General features: G+C 35.3%; 1 protein-coding gene across 1 annotated transcript; it reads right to left on the minus strand.

The window, feature by feature from the left end:
• Positions 1-16,794: 16,794 nt before the first annotated feature.
• Positions 16,795-18,366, minus strand: LOC145689844 (glutamate receptor ionotropic, kainate 4-like). Its single transcript, XM_081764122.1, has one exon. The coding sequence runs from the start codon at positions 18,364-18,366 to the stop codon at positions 16,795-16,797; it is 1,572 nt and encodes a 523-aa protein (XP_081620248.1).
• Between the last annotated feature and the right edge of the window lie 458 nt (positions 18,367-18,824).

The raw sequence follows: 18,824 nt of genomic DNA on the forward strand, positions 1-18,824 counted from the left end.
CAAATCAACACATACATAGAACACGTTGTCTACTGCACGCCAGATACACACAACGCTAGTCACTCATTTGAAGTAATGTTTGGACTTAAGGGGTAAAATATTTCCTTTTCCTTGGACAGTAAGAAATACTTAAATGTAGATTATAACTTTCATGAAACAGTTTTAGTTTAAATACTATCCACATCAGTGAAATGCTATCATTCAGTTGTGCATAAACAACGGGTAAAAAGGGTAAAAAGAATCTATATATATGAAGTGTATATACTGATGAAAAACTACTTTGACCCTATATCTGAACAATAAGCAGTTGTTCCATTACGAAAATTCACTATTATCCTGTTGGTTTCTATCTAAAGTCTAATTTTCCTTCACTGCAACTTCAAACCTAATCCAACCAAAAACTTTTCGCTCCCAACACGTACAGGAACTGAATTCAATTTCGCCGGCAGTAAATAGAGTTATCGCAAGACGCCAAAATATCACACGCACTCATCATTACGTATGTACTTACTTCAAGAATCTTATAAAATATAGGATCTTATAAAATATACAAAAACTTGAAGCCATACGTTACAGTTTCACCACCCCTACTCTGCCCACTCCGTCCAATAAGATCATAATGTTTTGAGCCAACAATCATGGCGGAGACAAAAGTAGCCAATCAGATGATGGCGAAAACGAGAGTAGCCAATCGAACTTGCCGATGCTCGGTTGTTTTTTGGCTTCATTAATTTAATAGTATGAAGGTACATATAGGCAGATCCTCTATTTTATAAGATTCTTGACTTACTTTAACCGTAGCCTATACTCAAATAAAATAACATGGGGCCATTTATCAATATTATGAATTATCATTGGTGTCGAGCCAAGACATTTAATATCTAAAATCTCTTACTCGTCGATAAATTATTTGTATTTATTTATTATCATTATACTAGCCATAACACGCTCAAACACAATTTGACTTTATTCACTTTTACACATGTGGACCCCCTTTCATAACATTTCAACCACGAAACTATACTCTTATTTTCCTAAAATATAAATATAAGTGAGTAAATGTTAGCCAAGTAAGTGACATGGCTAGCATTTACGACATGAAAACACGCACTTACTTTCCTGCAGTCTCGAAATAACTGAATTTGCTAGCATCCCTTTCTTAAATTTAGTAACGAATTTATACTTTTTCTACACTCACTTTCCTTTACTAACACACTTCCAGCACGTTAAGATTAAATCCCTACATCAAATCAACAACAGCATAATATGCCAAAATGAAGAACTTCGTAGTTCAAAATAATCAAAGACCACTTTTTTTAAGCTTATAACAACTGTATATCATCAGCTACTTATCATGCTTGCCGCAGAAGTTTAATGGAAATTGTTATATTAAAGACAAAACCTGACATTGAGCAAAGACCAACAGATGGCACAACAGTCGGAACAGTAGTCAACGATCATACATACCGTACCTTGCACCCAACAATAAATTTTGCACTTTCACACGTATATTATATTTTCACTAAATGGATGCCACGGACTAAATTAAATTTACAGAAAAATTAAAACACTCGCGGCATAAAGATTTCAGTCTCGAAATTGTTTAAAAGAAATGAAGTTAAACAAAAAAAAAAATAATAAATACACACTCCAATAAATACTACATATCGTGGACCTGACCTTGACCTTTACGACGACTAAATCACACAATATACTAAATTAAAATCAACAATTACACATTTTCCGGTGTGATACTTAACTGTGGTGGAAATCTTACCTACTGTGGACTGTTAAAATTTGTTCTGAAAATATCACTGCAAATCAATGGTCAATTTTTAACGAGTGGAAGAGGAAATATTGATAACGATAATTATAAGATTACATGTTCTTATTTTAGGACATCTGCAGAGACCAATCAAGGATCTCTGGCAGATGCCTCGCAGAAAGAACTACATTTTGCGCCTCTTACTTAACCTAACATTATGTCAATGTTTACGACATAAAATTTCCACGGAGCTGCCATTATGAAAGAACAACAATATTACGTTATGCAAAAGAGTTGACAAACTGTTAATTTTATCAGGTGAAGGTATATGCCAATGTATATAGAGTATTACATGGTATATGCAATTGTATGTATGTATGTATTGGGTATATGGGGATATGTTTAGTACAAGGGGTCCAGAAGCACGTAAAAAACACAAAATTTACAGGAGAAATTAATGATGCACGTACTTAGACGTAATATAACGCAACTAAATCTAACCTAACCTAAAATAAACTAACGTAAGCTGACCTGAACTAACTTAAACTAACGTAATATTAGTATAAATAAGCGAAATTCTATCATTTTTTGAAAATTATGCGGGACTCCTACACTAATATAACATAAACTAAACTAACCTAACGTAACCTAAACTAACCTATCCTAACTTAAACTAACCAACCCTACCTTAAACTAACCGAATGTGAACAGAAATTACCAAAATTGTAACATTTTTTTTTTTTTAGAGAAAAGATCTGGACCCCTTCTGCTAAACAGGCCGGTAGACCCTATATGCAATAACTTTTCACTATTTCTTTTCACTGCTAGAAAATTTTGAATTTGTGACTTAAGGATGGATAATTCTAGTTTCTGCTAACATGGCTGCCCACATGACTATTATTGTGTAACTTTCGATGTTTAATTTCTGTTATTCAGTCATTCCGAATAATCATGGGAAGTTTTGATTTCGGCCTATTTCGCTTAATTATTCTTATTTCATACCTCTGTTATTCTTCTTAGTCCTTGAGATGGAGCATTAATAATATATGTATATGTTTATTTAATTTATTTTTCCTCACATCAGTTGGCCCTTCCAGTTGGTGCTCACACAGGTTCTTCAAGATTATGACGCTAACATGACATATTTTAGCGGTCTTTCTAGATTATCACCCAATTGTTTAAAGACCGCCTAGGACCTATAACAATCGGACCAATAGGACCTATAACAATCGAGTTAGAAATGGGAGGGATAGAAGAGAACTACAGGGAACCGTTATACCGCCTCCCATTGAATGAGATGGTCCCTATTACAAATTATTTCCTTTCCTTCCTGTGATTTATATAATTTGTTTATAGCCATTTATTTTACTTTAGAAATGTTAGTGTCGAAACCAGTGGCGTATTTACGATTTTCTTTCGGGGGGGGCTTTGCTAACTTTCGGGGAGGGCTTTGCCTGAAAATGTGAAAATTCTGCAAGATATTTCATATACTTTACTATAGTAAGTAAGATTTCGGGGGGGGCTTAAGCCCGGAAGCCCCCCCTAAATACGCCACTGGTCGAAACTAAAGAGATGGGAGTAAAACAAGGTGGTCATTGCAGAAACAGTGGCGGATAAAGAATTTAAAAAAGGGACTTTTTTATTAATATAACGGGGATATAGAAAGAATTATATATAATTGTAATAATATTATAAAGGAAACAAACATGAATTAGAAACTCCAACCGGAAGTAGGCTTAGATCTTGCAAACGGTGCGAGATATTGAGAAAGAATAATCGAAAAAATTTCTCCCCTTTATGATACCCCTTTTTTTTTTTTTTAATCAATACGTCTTTCACTTGTGTCTGTAAAGAGAAATGCACAAATGTTGTGAGGAATGAGAAGGAGATTTATGCTCATATGCGAATGATGCACTGTGTAGAGAGCACAGGTTCAGCTAGTAACAATAAAAAAATGCATATAAAAGTACTTAATGATAAAAATTTATGGGAACCCACATGAGGCCTCTTGTTATAAAAAGGAAACAGAACCGACGCACATAATATGAAAAACTTCTTATTGTTATTATTAGGTTAAAATTGTTTAATTTTCAGTGCTGATGGACTCGTGACAATGTTTTCTTTGGTTCATAATTTACGTTCAATACTGACAATCTCAGTTAAAGAGATGTGGCACATACTTGTGAAATTCGAGAAAGAAATTCGTCGCTCTCACTTGCCGAAATAAAATATGGACGCAAAGGAAAAAAAAAACATCTCGCTCTACATACAAATTGAGTGAATCGATGAAATTTCTTTCTTTAAAACAAAGAACAAAGAAATCCATCTTCGGAATTATTGCTACACGAATATCACGTGTTCATATATTTATATTCAGTTTGTAATTGTGGTCACTCCGGTGCTCAAGTGAAAAAGCTTCTCGCAAAAAGGTCGGGTACACGTTGACTTGAAACGGTTTCAGCAAAAATCTACTTCATTTGCAAATGTACTTGATAACATTAACAAGAATTTGAAAGTGGTTTAGAATGTTGAATAGTAATAAAAGCGCGACAAGGTATTAAAATAAGTTTTACCAAAGAGAACAAGCAATATCTCTTCACATTACCTTAAAACTCAACTGCAACTAAATATAATAATTTCTTCTTGGTTGGTTTTCATAAGAAGTATGTTCCACATGTAGCAGTTCATTTCCCATGAGTTGAAGAATACTCATAAATCACTTGCATATGTCAGTATGTATGTTTATGTAGATATACGAATCAATAAGAATAATACCATAATTTGTACTTCCTGTACTGATATACAGATAAGTAAACAGGAAACGAGTCTTATTAAGTGAAATTTACCCACGCTTTGTTTTCTTGTCACTCTTACTTGGGAAAAGAATAATTAAGTTATTTATTACAGTTATTAGACGTTAGAGAGTTGAGTTTACAGGCGTTAATTAATACAAAGATATTTAAATATGCATACGCTATCGTTATGTGTAGGTTTGTTCAGACAACGTGTATGACAGATAAATGAAGAACATGATGCTATTATAATAAAATGTTTTTCAAGATGGATTTGGATCTTATCTCTCGATCCTTAAAAGTGTTTCCTTTATTATGTATTAGTAGTAATCAATTACAATAACAGAATTTAGAAACTGTGAGGAAAGCTTCCCATCAGTACAGAACAATGTAATTTCATATGTGGAATATTAACAGGTGAATCGTTTAAAAGTAAGCTTAAAGGTTCAACTATTGATAACAGATGGCAGCACATACCAACTATCTTTCCAGCGTATTTTGTAGGGAAGAACAACATAATAATTCAACCAAAATTAAAGAGATGAACAAGGACGCCGATCCTTGGGGGGGCACGGCCCCTCCAATGATCATGTGGGTTTCCATATATTTTTATGATTATGTACTTTTATATGTATTTTTTATTGTTACTAGCTGAATCTGCGCTCTCTACACAGCTCATCATTCGTATATGAGCGTAAATCTCCTCATTCCTCACAACATCTGTGCATTTCCCATTACAGACACAAGTGAAAGACGTATTGATTAAAAAGAAGCCAAGGGGTATCATAAAGGGAAGATATTTTCGATTATTCTTTCTCAATATCTCACACCGTTTGCAAGATCTGAACCTACTTCCGGCTGGAGTTTCTAATTCATGTATGACCAGTGTTTTCTTTCTTCTTGCATGCAGTATGTAATAAGCAAATACATTGCATACACAATTAATTATAATGCCAGTTATACCTATATGGTGTTCATCGGTCAAAACACTAAAAATGAAGGTTCATCTTACGATGAAGGTTCATAAACCGTGAGAGTTGAATTTTGATGAAAATTAGTGACAAGATTCAGTTCGAGTTGCTAAGTAATGTAGTAATAGTCACTCGATGCGCAAACGCTTCGTTAAGCTGCTACACCGACGCCATCTTGAAATCCTGTAGGCAATGTCCAAAAATACCCTTTTGGTACAAAAATGAAAAAGCTTTTGATAGATCTGACTTCAGTATTGTAAACCAAGGTAGAGCATCTAAGGAGTGTATCGGAAAGTAGTTAGCAACATTGCATATGTTAGGAAAGACAGAAGAAAAGCTAAAAAGTGAAACAAACCAACATTTTTATTAATAGATAACCTCTATGTATCTACATGACAAAGAAAATACAACTTACATGTCCCGTCGTACATATGAACGTAGTTTCTGTTAAAACCCCAGCCATTAACCGTTGCACAGTCTCGACGGTGCATTTCCTAGATGATGCAGCCCAGTTTCTCTTGAAGTCCGCCATGTTGCGCACTGGTTTATCATTCTTTCGGAAGTTGCGTTTGACAATTGCCCAATATCTTTCGATTGGACGGAGTTGTGGGCAGTTTGGTGGATTCATGTGTTTCCCTACAAACTCGATGTTCTGTTCATTGAGCCACCGTACTGTCGTCTTAGCATAGTGTGCTGTTGCTAAGTCGGGCCAAAACAAGGGAGGATTGCATGCCTTTTATACAACGGCAGCAGTCTTTTTTGTAGACATTCCTTTCGGTACACTTCTGCGTTTATGGTGGATTCTGCATAAAAAAAATACCGGAGCGCAAACCACAGGAGCAGATTGCCTGCCATACCAGCACTTTTTCCCAAATTTTTCCACGTCAACGTACCTCTGTGCAGCACATACATCTCCAGCATTGCGTGCGGTATAATATTGGGGTCCCGGAAGTGTTTTTGAGTCCTCTTTTACGTACGTTTCATCGTCCATCAACACACATCGCTCTGGTGACTTTACGATGTTGTCATACAGCTTGCGGGTTCGTGTTTGTGCCGTTCGTCTCTGCTTTGTTGTTTGTTTCGAACGTTTTTGCTTCTTATAGGTCTTCAAATTATGTCTTGCCTTGTTACGCTGAATCTTTCCTATGGACGTTCTCGCTTTGGTAGCCAAATCCTGCACAGACATTGATGAGTTTTGGTGTATCAACCGCACAACTTCACGGTCGAGTCCAGGGTTTCTGGGACCCTTTTTTCGCCCGGATCTCGACATATCTTCAAAGCTGTAATGTTCATCGAATTTCTCAATGACCGATTTCACAGTTGTATGATGAACCCCAAACTTTTTTCCTATCTGATTATATCTTATGCCTTTGACGGTGCACCAATTGTGCAGGATTTCTCATTTCATTTCCCGTTTCATACGCGACATTTCCCATTCATCTCGGAACACAGCAACAAGCACGCAGCTATCCGTTTACAAGACTTCAACTGACCAGGTGCTTCCAGGTTTTGCCGTCTATGCAGCTTCGCAAGTGCACACTGACACCCCCAATGTTGCTAACTACTTTTCGATACACTCCTTATATGTGGGAGTACTTCCAGTGCATGATCGCCATCTTGAAAGGCGCCATATTGAATCGCCGTCAAATATGATAAATGGCAAAGGGGACATGTGGGATATCAAATAGCACTGGAATTTACTCCTAAATCCATTTCCGTAACCAAAGTTTACATATCTGTTTTCACCTCAGAGTTAAGAGCTCTCTTGCTCACAGGAACATATAAAAACTGAGCAAGTAAAATTTGTGTTATGAAATGAGGTCATGTGAGCACTTGCAGGATTTTAACTAATGCAGTAGTAGTCACTTGATCTTCAATAGCCACTACACCAATCAGATCTTGAGACTAGTAAGAGAAATCGTTAATTAAATTGAAATGCCTGTAGTGAAAAATGGAATAGCAGCACTACTGTAACAAATTATACCTATTCCAAAGTGCGCTATATATATGAGTCTGTGTGTGTTGCGATTATGCATAGCATTTAAATGATGTAATATAATTTAGGTGCAACTTCACATACTGTATGACTTTACAAGAATATGTCTTGAAGTTATTAGAAAATTAATAGAAAAATAATAGAAAAATTATTAGAAAAATAATATAAACTGGTGCACATAAGCAAATATTACCCTACTAACCTTCTGCTCTTCAGTTGTGATAGTGGAAATCCAAAACGAAGTGATTAGCACACAGCATCATGGACCAGTGCAAACACTTAACAAATGCACTTTTGTCACAATCTCCATGACCACAGACACTATTTTCTACTAGTCTCCAGAACATTTGTAAATGAACCAACTATTGCTTCTGTTACATACCTACATTTCTACCATGTATATGCAAGCATGTACTTTAGGACTGGCGCACAAAATTGATGATACACAACAGAATGCATTTTCTTTATGAAAATTCTGTCATATAACTTGTACACCGAACAAGTGAACACCTGCTACAATTAGTTATTTATCACAGTTTTGATATGAAAACTAGTCTTGCCCTTATTATAAGCAAGTGTTTTATCGTTAAAGGTGGAAAGATGCAGATATTTAATTATTTAATATTGAAGAAAAAAGTAAGAAAGAGGGTTGTTTTATGGATTGCAGCTTGGTACTGAATCTTGTAATAATCTTTATTGCCATCTATTCTTAGCAGGTATTCATGCATTCTCTTATCACTAATAGCAGAACAGACGGAAGAAAAGTGAATTTTAATTTTCAGGTGTATCTTCTTCTAATAATTATTAGATGAAGGAGATTTAAATTATCAGTTCACATCCAATTATAATTGGATGTGAACTGATAATTTAAATCTCCTTCATTGTTCATGCGGCAGCAATAAATATATTGTATTTAGACAAACTGGCAATAAAAACATTAAAGTATTTTAACTTCATAATATGCACGGTAAATTCTAGGTTGTCAAGTTTGAGTATTGGAAAAGAATGCAACATTCTGCAACAATGATGGTCTTTGAGTAAGGTTTCAAGATTGGAGAAGGAAACTTAGCACACCATAATGGGCCACCTAAAATTGCCTAAAATAGATTTTTGGTTTGATACAGTTCAACGTCCCACACGCCTCTACGCTAAAGGAGGCGTGGACCTACTGATTATAGTGGAATCCGAACCATTTTCGTCGTTCAACTAATATGCACCAGTTTATCTTATTTTTCTAATTTATATATATCCGAACAATCCCTTTGGTATTCTCTGCTTGTCAGTACTAATTATTAGGCGTGTGTTTCATCGACCAGCAGTCTATTCCATCGCACTTTGAAATAGGTATAACTTGTAGCATACTGGTATTCCATTTTTCACTACAGAAATTTCAACTTAACTAACGATTTCTCTTACTAGTCTCAAGATCTGATTGGTATAGTGGCTATTGTACTGCATTAACTACTACATTAATTAAAATCCTGGAAGTGCTCGCACGACCGTGTTTCAAAACACAAGTCTAACTCGCACAGTTTTTATATGTTCCTATGGGTAAGAGATCTCTTAACTCTGAAGTGAAAACAGATATGTAAACTTTGGTTACGGAAATGGATTCAGGAGTAAATTCCAGTGCTATTTGATACCCCACATGTAGCCCTTGCCATTTATCATATTTGACGTCGAATCAATATGGCGCCTTTCAAGATGGCGATCATGCACTGGAAGTACTCCCACATATAGATGCTCTACCTTGGTTTACAATACTGAAGTCAGATCTATCTATCTTTTTTTTCATTTTTTTTGCCAAAAGGGTATTCTTAGACATTGCCTACAGGATTTCAAGATGGCGTCGGTGTAGCAGCTCAACGAAGCATTTGCGAATCGAGTGACTATTACTACGTTACTTATCAACTTGAACTGAATCTTGTCACAAATTTTCATCAAAATTCAACTCTCACGGTTTTTGGACCTTCCTCGTTAGACTGGGGAAATGGTTGTCTTTCCTTTTCCATTATTATTTGGAAATGAAACAAACGCCTGAGACATATACAACCCCTATATACAACAATGTGGTGTTGGAATGTATAATGCGTAGGATGTGATGCTTTAGTTTTTTTTAATTTCAACACTTCCAATGTACCCGTAAAAATGTAATAAAAAAATGATGGCCATGTTTTTTAAATATTCTATTACAATTGGACAATCTACATGAAATTTGCAATCGATCAGTGAAAACGTCATCTTTCTAGAGCCAGTAGTTTCCGAGATCTCATTGTCGAAAGGATTGACCACAAACATATAAACGTCCACAACATATAGTTTAAAAGAACTCGGAAGATGGCAGCACAATTCACGTGCATTGGTTTTAGAGAAGGCTTATTAAAGTACAAAGGCTTTGAACAATAATTTTAAAACATAAACTTTATGAAAATGATGTATTTAACTAATTTATTTAAAGTACACATACTCAAAATGTTATGTTTGTCTCTGTTAAACGTGAAATCACACATAACCGTAAATCAAAGATTTGAAAGTCAAAGTTATAAGTTGGAGCTCAGTCGCTTTTAATTGCTATTGTAACATTTTAATAGATAGATAGGCCCCTATATGCTGTATTTTCATTAATATACAATATTTGGCAAAATTTGAATTCAATTTGTCTCAAATCTTCATATATGCCTTGTTAGATCCTTGTCTGCAACCAAACACACATCTGAATGCCCCCTTCCCCAAATTTCAGAGAAATCGGAGCCCTTGGAGATGAATATACAAACTTTCAAACAAGTCAAATCATTCATCATCATAGGTATTCTGCCATTATTGGCAGGTCACTTCCAGCAACTAAGACGCTTCCATGCTCCGCGGTTTTCCGCCAACCCCTTCGTCTTCATGTACGATTTTTCTGTTTTGATATCGTCCTTTAATTGTATCCGCCTCCTCTTTCTCTCTCCTACCAACATACCCTCTAGCACATCACATATGATACAATTCTTTCTCAGCCAATTTCCTAACCAGTTTCTCTTCCTCTTCTTAATACTTATTTAAAATTGCTATTTTCTCCCCCACCATTTCTAACACTCTCTCATTCATTCGTTTTCTATTCGACCCAGCTAATTCTCTCCTTTCTTCTCCGTACCCACTTTTCGAAATCTTGCAGTCGTTTTTCATAATTTTTGCGTAATGTTCGTGTTACTGACCCATATAATACATACTCCACACGAAGCATTTTATGAGTCTTTTTCTCAACTCTTTATTCAAGGTCCAACAAAATAGGCTTTTCTTTCTACTAAAAGTTTCTTTGGCCATTCCTATCCTTGATTTTATTTCCTGTTTGCACTTCACACCATCACTTATAATACTACCCAGGTATTGAAAACTAGTCACTTGTTCTATTTCCTCCCCTCCTACTTCTATATTTGACACCGACCGCTTCGTTCCAATCAACATGGCTTTTGTCTTTCTAACATTATTTTTCATCCCATACTTTTCACAGCTCTTTCTCAAGTTTTCTAATATCTTATTGATTTTCTCTTCAGAATCTGCAAAAAAATGCCTTATCATCTGAAATACACCTAATTATTATACCTCCTACTGAAATGCCGTCTTAATTGATCTTTCCATTCTATTTCAACCTTCTTTAGAACTTCCAACAACAATTCCCAATGCGGATGGTCAAAAGCCTTTTCTAGATCAATGCATAACACGTACACCTCTTTCCCTTTTTCTATAAGCCTTTCACCCATCACCCTTAAAAATCCAATTGCATCCCTTGTGCCCTTACTTCTCCTGAGCCAAAATTGTTCCTATAATTTATTTTTATTTTGTTTCATTGTTGAGGGGGTTTTACTGTTGGAAGCATGTTTCTGAATAGTAATATTTAAGTACTGTCTACAATGAATACGTAAATGATAATAATAATAATAATAATAATAATAATAATAATAATAATAATAATAATAATAATAATAATAATTGAAAAGTACTGGCTCTGATTTTTCTAATTACTGATTCGTCCTCCCTTTCAACCAAGTTTGAATATTCATCTCTTGGATTTGACTGAATTATTGTGAATATTGTTACTTCTTACAAAGGACATTGAAAACATAGAAGATATGTGCTATCGTCTATTGGCGCTAATCGGGTCTTTCCACTCACCTTAAAGAAGATATGGGACTGAAGGTTGTAAGTCCTAGACCTGTAGATATCCCTGACAATGTAAAACTTAATAACTTAAAAAAAAAAAAAGCTGACAAAAGATATTTTAATGAATTGTTGTAAAATGCTACACAGGATTTCATCGGGTTTCATAGCGCTGCTTATTTATTAGTATACGACGTACAAAGACTGTTGATACATGAAAAGATAAATACACTCACCAAGTTTCTGGTACATTCTACAAATGTTCAACGTGTGCGCTCTTGGTCACCTGGCATACATCCAAACGGTAATCCAGTTCCGTCTATACGTTCACTGGTATAGTTTTGTCAATGTGCGTCACAGTGATGCGTTCCTTCAGTTCTTGCAGTGTTGTTGGTCTTGGGGGTAATAAACTTTATCCTTAAATTAACCCCACAGGAAGAAATCAGACGGCGTGAGATCTCGCATTCTCCGGTCACAAAGCTCTATCTCACGCGCTCTACGATTTCCTCCGAGAGACGCAATCGCCCCGTGTTTTTCCCTTTACACAGACAAACAGTATCACAAAACTGGCCAAATTATCACAAAACTCTCTGTTGATCAGGTGCAGCTTTTCCGTATTTGCGTACTGATGCACGCTGAACGCTGAACGCTCGAAACCGACGAACACTTAGCATATTCTGAAACACACAAAAAAAATCTTCGGCATTGCAGCCACTGTTGCCACAGTCCTAGCTCCGGAGTGGGCTGAAAAATAGTACCAAATTGAAACAAAAAGGGCTGAATTCATCATTTTATACCAGTGAAATGCATGGCTCTATAACACGAAACTAAAAGAGGTAAAGTTCTAGAAAACTTCCACCCACCCACCCCTCTTCCACGAGTCCAAATCAAGAAAGTCTTTATCTTCGTCAATATGGCGTCACTAGTAAACAACTTATCCTGGTAAGCCGGTAACTACGTCAATGTATTTTTTTCGTTGCTATTATTTTTTGGTGTAGAATCTTTGCAACGACACATAAATTGTAGACTTACTTGAGCACACGCTTGTCTTTTTCAGAATTTCCAACACTTGATTCAACGCTTTCTTTCTTTCTTTTCTTTCTTTTTTTTTAAGATTTCAAGCTAAAATTTCCACCACACCGCTTCTTTCTCGTCTCATTCATACGCACATCTAGCATCATTTGTTTCCCGGTATAGTTCGAATTACGAATTTTCCTCACGAAGTTCGTAGTGGTATGCGATGCAACGTTACTGAATGAATGTTCAACAGCATTTTAAGAGTCCAACACACAGTATGAGTAACGTGAGATGTAGGATAAGTCTTACTGACACTTTTGAAAAAGTGACAACTATTTGTTAAATGGTGCTGAATTGGGTAGAATTGTACCAAGTTTTTCACAAAAGGGGCAGAAAATGCCAGCGTGGTACCAACGGGATGATGAATGGCAAAAAGGGCTAAATTTGGTACAATTGTACCCATTGTGGCAACAGTGATTGCAGCCATCTTGTAGAATGCCGTCACAGGCCAGTCATCTAGCGTGCACACGAGCCACGAAGCGGGCTTTTTAAACTTGGTGATTGTATCTATTTCTTCGTGAATTACTCGTCTTTTTATTTTATATACTTGTAAATAAACAGTGCTTTGAAACCTGATGAATCATTTAGGCTACCCCTGTATTTGGTTACTCCTCTGCCGTGTCGTGACAAAACGCTGTAACTTTGGCGAAGAGGTTTTGCGAAAATGAGCCTTAAAGTTTTCATCCGAAAATGTGATCTCTATCGTGTAGAACCAGTGTAACTAGGCAATAATGGTCAACCAATCAATTTTCACCAAATTTAGTCACACAACATGCATTTACGTAACATTACATGTAACCACGTGTTTCGAAAGTCAAGATACACTATTTCTACACGATACAGATCACATTTTTGGATGAAAACTTTAAGGCTCATTTTCGCAAAACTTCTTCGCCAAAGTTACAGCGTTTTGTCACGACACGGCACTCCTATTAAAATGCAATTATCTTATGTACAATATTACATAGTGGTTTTCCAACTCTTTCGTATTTGAAAGAAATTTTCAAGTTTATTTACACAGACTCTATTTTCTTGCACGAACAGCAAATGATTTCGTGGTAGGAATCGATATAATTTAATGAACGCTCATTCACAAATGACTATGAATTTGGACTATGCTTACAAAGAATTAATAGATTATGTTTGAAAAATTCCTCTTTGTAGATGTTTTGTGTAATCACTTTTATTGACTCATAATAAGGTCTCCTTTATTTATTTATTTATTTATTTATTTATTTATTTATTTATTTATTTATTTTATGAAAAACGAGTTGCCAACTCCCGGATCTATAAATTCCTGACGGGGCTATCGTATCTCTAATATGCTCAATGTGGATTACAAGTGTTATTGCATCACTGCTTTTCACCTCCGTATATTGAAAAGCCTTTCGGAGAAAATCTTATATCATCACTGGTTTGGCCTCTAAATCTTTATATAGGGTAGAGTAGCCAAAATCGCACCACTTTTTACATGAATTGTTTTAATTCGAAACTTTTGAAGAAATTTAAAATGATTTTTTTGATCGTATTGAACTTTATAGTTTTCTGATCCTTTCACAGTGATTCCATAACGATATCTTATCATTATAGTGATAAAAATGACGATATTTTGGAAGCCTTTGATTGGTGCGATTTACGCAACAGGTTTCCCAAATCGCACTGTGAAGCCAAAATCGCACCGCCATTTGAATATATGCAAATTTTATAGTATTGCATATGGGTAAAACAAATTATCATTTCCATGGAATATCGCATTATTTTATTTATGTTATATTAAGATGAGGTATAATACATCTTTAATAAGAAAAAAATACTGCAATGTAAATAACCGAGCACAGTGTAATGCCCCGCTATTTTACACCTGCGCCGCATTACATTAAAGTATATTTTGGAACGTAGCGATTTGCATTGTGATCTGTATCCGGTGATTTAAATCTAAACAAAGATACATTTTTCGAATCGAAATTTAATAAAAAAAAGTTTGAGTCGAAGAAGATAGAGAATATAAAATGGAAGAATCAACCCTGCGAATTATTTTATGGATTTAATGTTATAGTGACAAGGATTTGAAAAGTGCAAAACTATTGTGCTAAATTTTAATTAACTTTCTAAATAAGTGTTCAAGGTTTGTTTACGTTAAGACATGAATAAAATATAATGGATTTCTGAAGCTATTATTTAGCTCAGGGGATTCTATCCCCTCTCCAAATTCTACACACCATCATGTCTAAACTTCGGACATGAATTCTAAATAGTTATATTATAAAATAAAATGTGTTATCAAAATTTTCTGTGGTGCATGCTATATAATTTGTAGACTTGTTATCTGATGTTGTTTGTAGCAAATCGTAATGTTATTGATCTTTCTTGCTGCTTAATTTGTATAGATGCAATGATTGTCAATGATATATTATGGTTATATTGAAGTTGGTTACAGGCTGACGATTCTGGAAGAGCTCACTAAAAATAAGTCAATTGTATTTTTAAAAATTTAAAAATGTAGATATTATGATATATATATATCAGTGGCGTAGCAGCTGCCCCCGCAACCCCCGCAGTGCGGGGGGCCCCGAGGTATAAGGGGCCCCGAAGTCTTGCGATGAATAAAGATTTAAAGAAGTAGAACTTCAACCTTACCTCTGTCGGCTTTACAACTAGGGCCATTTCTCTATACTTTGCGGGGGGCCTAGTGGCAGAGCGTTCACCTCTGGTGCATGAGGTCCTTGGTTCGATCCCAGCTCGCGCCATGCGGACAAACACCGTGTGCGTGGGTTTTCTTGAGTTTCTCCCGTTTCCTCCCATTTTATTCACTCCACCATTGCATTCATTTCTTATCATCACCGCCTCCTTTAGCCTAACCGGCACAATCGTGGGACGTAAAACTTAAAGATTTCATTTTTTTCGTTTTCCGGGTAGCCTTTGAAGCAATTAAGAAAAGTATGGCTCTTTATTAAAAATAAAATAATTTGCAGTACGTGTAACGCTGTGCTTAAGCTATGCATTATATCGAGGATAAAGTTTTAATAAAACTAACACATCTTTTGTTTGCTTGTTTATTCGAACACTTTATCACCGAATTTTCATACAGATCAAGAATGAAACTAGCTTAAGGCACTCTAATATAATGTGGAGTGAAGCATATTTGGCGTGTGTGAATTGTAATCAAAATGAACCCTTCGAAGGATTCTGCGTGATGTCATTCTCTCAAGACTGCTGCTCATTTCAGCGTTATAGAATCCTGACTTTAGGACTGATAATTGTTTATAGTTCTCTGTCACGTTACTGAAAAGGTTCTTGAAAATAAATCTGCAAATGTTTTAGTTTTGTTATATTTTTTTGTAAATACATGGGATCCAAAACACATAGAATTGATCAGTAGTCATTACCAGTACATTTGATGCAGAACTGCGACTTAGTTCAGGTAAAATATGTTTTGAGGGATGTATGGTCAAAAGCTTTAGTAAAGTAAGTCATGATTGTAGTATTATCATCTTACTAGAAGCAGCAATAAAACACTGTCACGAGATTACTAGATATCCATAATGTAAATTAACACAATTTTCCCTAACACAACTTCACCCCGGAGATATGTAATGGAAAATAAGCATCTCTTTCTACAATAATGCAACTGAAGGCAGAAATACGACCACAACATGTTTTTAGAATTTAATTAATGTTTAAAAACCTTATTAAGGTATCAGAATTTAGAGAAAATAAATCAGACATGTGAATGTGATTTTCTACCTAAATCGGGTCGTTTAGTAGTCTTGAAACGTAATTTTAGTACATAAGGAACAGAATAAACCAAAGTTTTTCGGGGGAGAGGAGATATCATGGAATACAGTGTGACGGATATTCGATGTCCATGAACTAAGAATATATTCACACACAAAATGAGGTTGTTTCTAAGTAATGTAGAGTACATGAAAATTAGACTTGCAGAATAGAAGAACGAAAAGTAACATGTCATCTTCCATGGGAGAATTTCGAATTTATGTGGGGATTCTCTCCCCCGGGCTGTTCCTTTGAATCATCAGAATCCTGACAATTCTTTCAAAAAGATTTATTTTTTTGATTAAATAACAGCCTAATATAGGTTTTTGCACGTAAATAAGTTGGTTCAACTAATATTTCGCACCAAAAACTAAACAAACCTATAGCATTTCCCATTAACCAAAGTAAAAAGATGGGTCGAAGATGATCCAAACCTAGGACTGTAACATCATCAACATCAACAATATCAAAGTAAAGTTTCTTTAGTTTCACCTGATGATTAAGAATAACTCTCCAGTGTAGGTCTAACCCAGTTTCAAGAATTCTTGTTGCAAAATCTTCTATCTTTGGGAGGTAGGGAGACTTTTTCTTTAGTGCGTATCCACCGTAATATGCCACCACCTGTTCTTTCAACATATGCACGGATGTTGTACCGGAAGGTTCAGTATAATTTAGGTTTGCGTAATATTCCAAAACAATGTTATGATATAAGAAGGCACTTCTACCTCGCACACCTACATTATCTAACATATCAGTTAAATTTACATCATTATTATATCGTAGCATCATCTTTCTAAGATAAGGATTAGATGATCCCTCGAACAACTCACGATGAATGGAAAAGCTTTGTATGCCAAAATCAGAATTTGCTAAGTCTTCTAGCGTGTTAATGTCAGGAAATAAAGAATCTTTTGTAAGAAATCCCACCAAAGACCCTTTATAAAGAGACGTTAACACTTGCAAACACATTACGCAAACTAGAAATAAAAATCTGAAGGAAAATGATCTTGGTTGCTGCGGGGCAGATATTTCTAGATATGTTGACAGTACGTGAAGGAACATGTCTGTAATTGCCAATTTGTATTCTTGCTGTGCAAGAATTTTAAGAAATAATCTCCATACGAATTGAAGAGTCAATGCCAAAAGTAAAATTGTAATCCAGACATAAGAACGAAACGGTAAAATTAAGGCCATCCACTGGGGCATTAGTTTACCTTTAGGAACAAGGAAACTTATACCAGAAATTATGGTTCCTTTTGTAATGTCCATAACTTTCAGCCTTTGTTCCGTAATTCTTACTCTAACTAGAATTACATCAACATTTCCATTGACAACATCACCCAAAGTATCAGTCCACGTTCCATTATCTAGTTCCACTCCTACCATTGAATGGTGAATGGAAGCTAAATAGGTGAAGTTCATGTAAGTTGATAACAGTTCATGAAAATTCCAATCTAAACCTTCAAGTTCTGTACCATGTTTTCCATTAATACATTGCAGATATGGTGCTCGTTCATAAGCAGTTGCTTTTATCTGATACCCATAAAGATTGCGCAACTTATTAGGAAATATATCAAAGCACATTTCCAATTTTTGACAATTTAACCATTCAGGATATCTTACAAAATAGCTCATAAAGATATTAGTAAAAGGATTGTGTATAGTAAATAGTAAAACGCTTGTCTTATGTTCTTCAGCTAGTGCAATGCTTACAAATACAACATTTAAGATGTCTTCTCTCCAACAGTAACTCAATGCAGAACTTCTAGTCTTTTCAGAGACGTTCCCAATTTCCAAAATTACCAATTTACTTACTTCACTCCAATGTAATTGCTTTGCGTCCAATATCATCTTGGGTAAAGACTGTAATAATTGATTACCATGTAATAACATGAACACTGTTTCAGCTTCCAAATTTTCTTTAGTCTGATATGAAAATATGTTTGAACTCAGCTGGGACTTTACAATGTTGAATTCTTTTATTATGGTAGGAATTCCAATTTCCTTTTGTAGTAGCTGAACAAGATCTAATACTTCATTTGTTCTCAGTTCATTATATATAACAATGAATTTTTCTTGGTAGATACATGTGTGTATTACCTGAAGAGCACAAGTGACAATTGAATGATAATATGAAATGTTTGATGAACTATTTGGAAAGTCATAGAATGAACTTGAGGAAGGCTGCAATTGTCTCAAGCATACGATTATAAACGTCACCTTCAGTAAGAGTATAGTCCCCTTCATTATTTCCAAAGGTATTTCCTTTGCTCCTGAAAAAAAGATGAGATAATAGTGAACTAGTAATT

The sequence above is a fragment of the Thermobia domestica genome, chromosome 1 (assembly GCF_964235325.1).
Source record: "Thermobia domestica chromosome 1, izTheDome1.hap1.1, whole genome shotgun sequence".
NCBI classification, from domain to species: Eukaryota; Metazoa; Arthropoda; class Insecta; order Zygentoma; family Lepismatidae; genus Thermobia; species Thermobia domestica.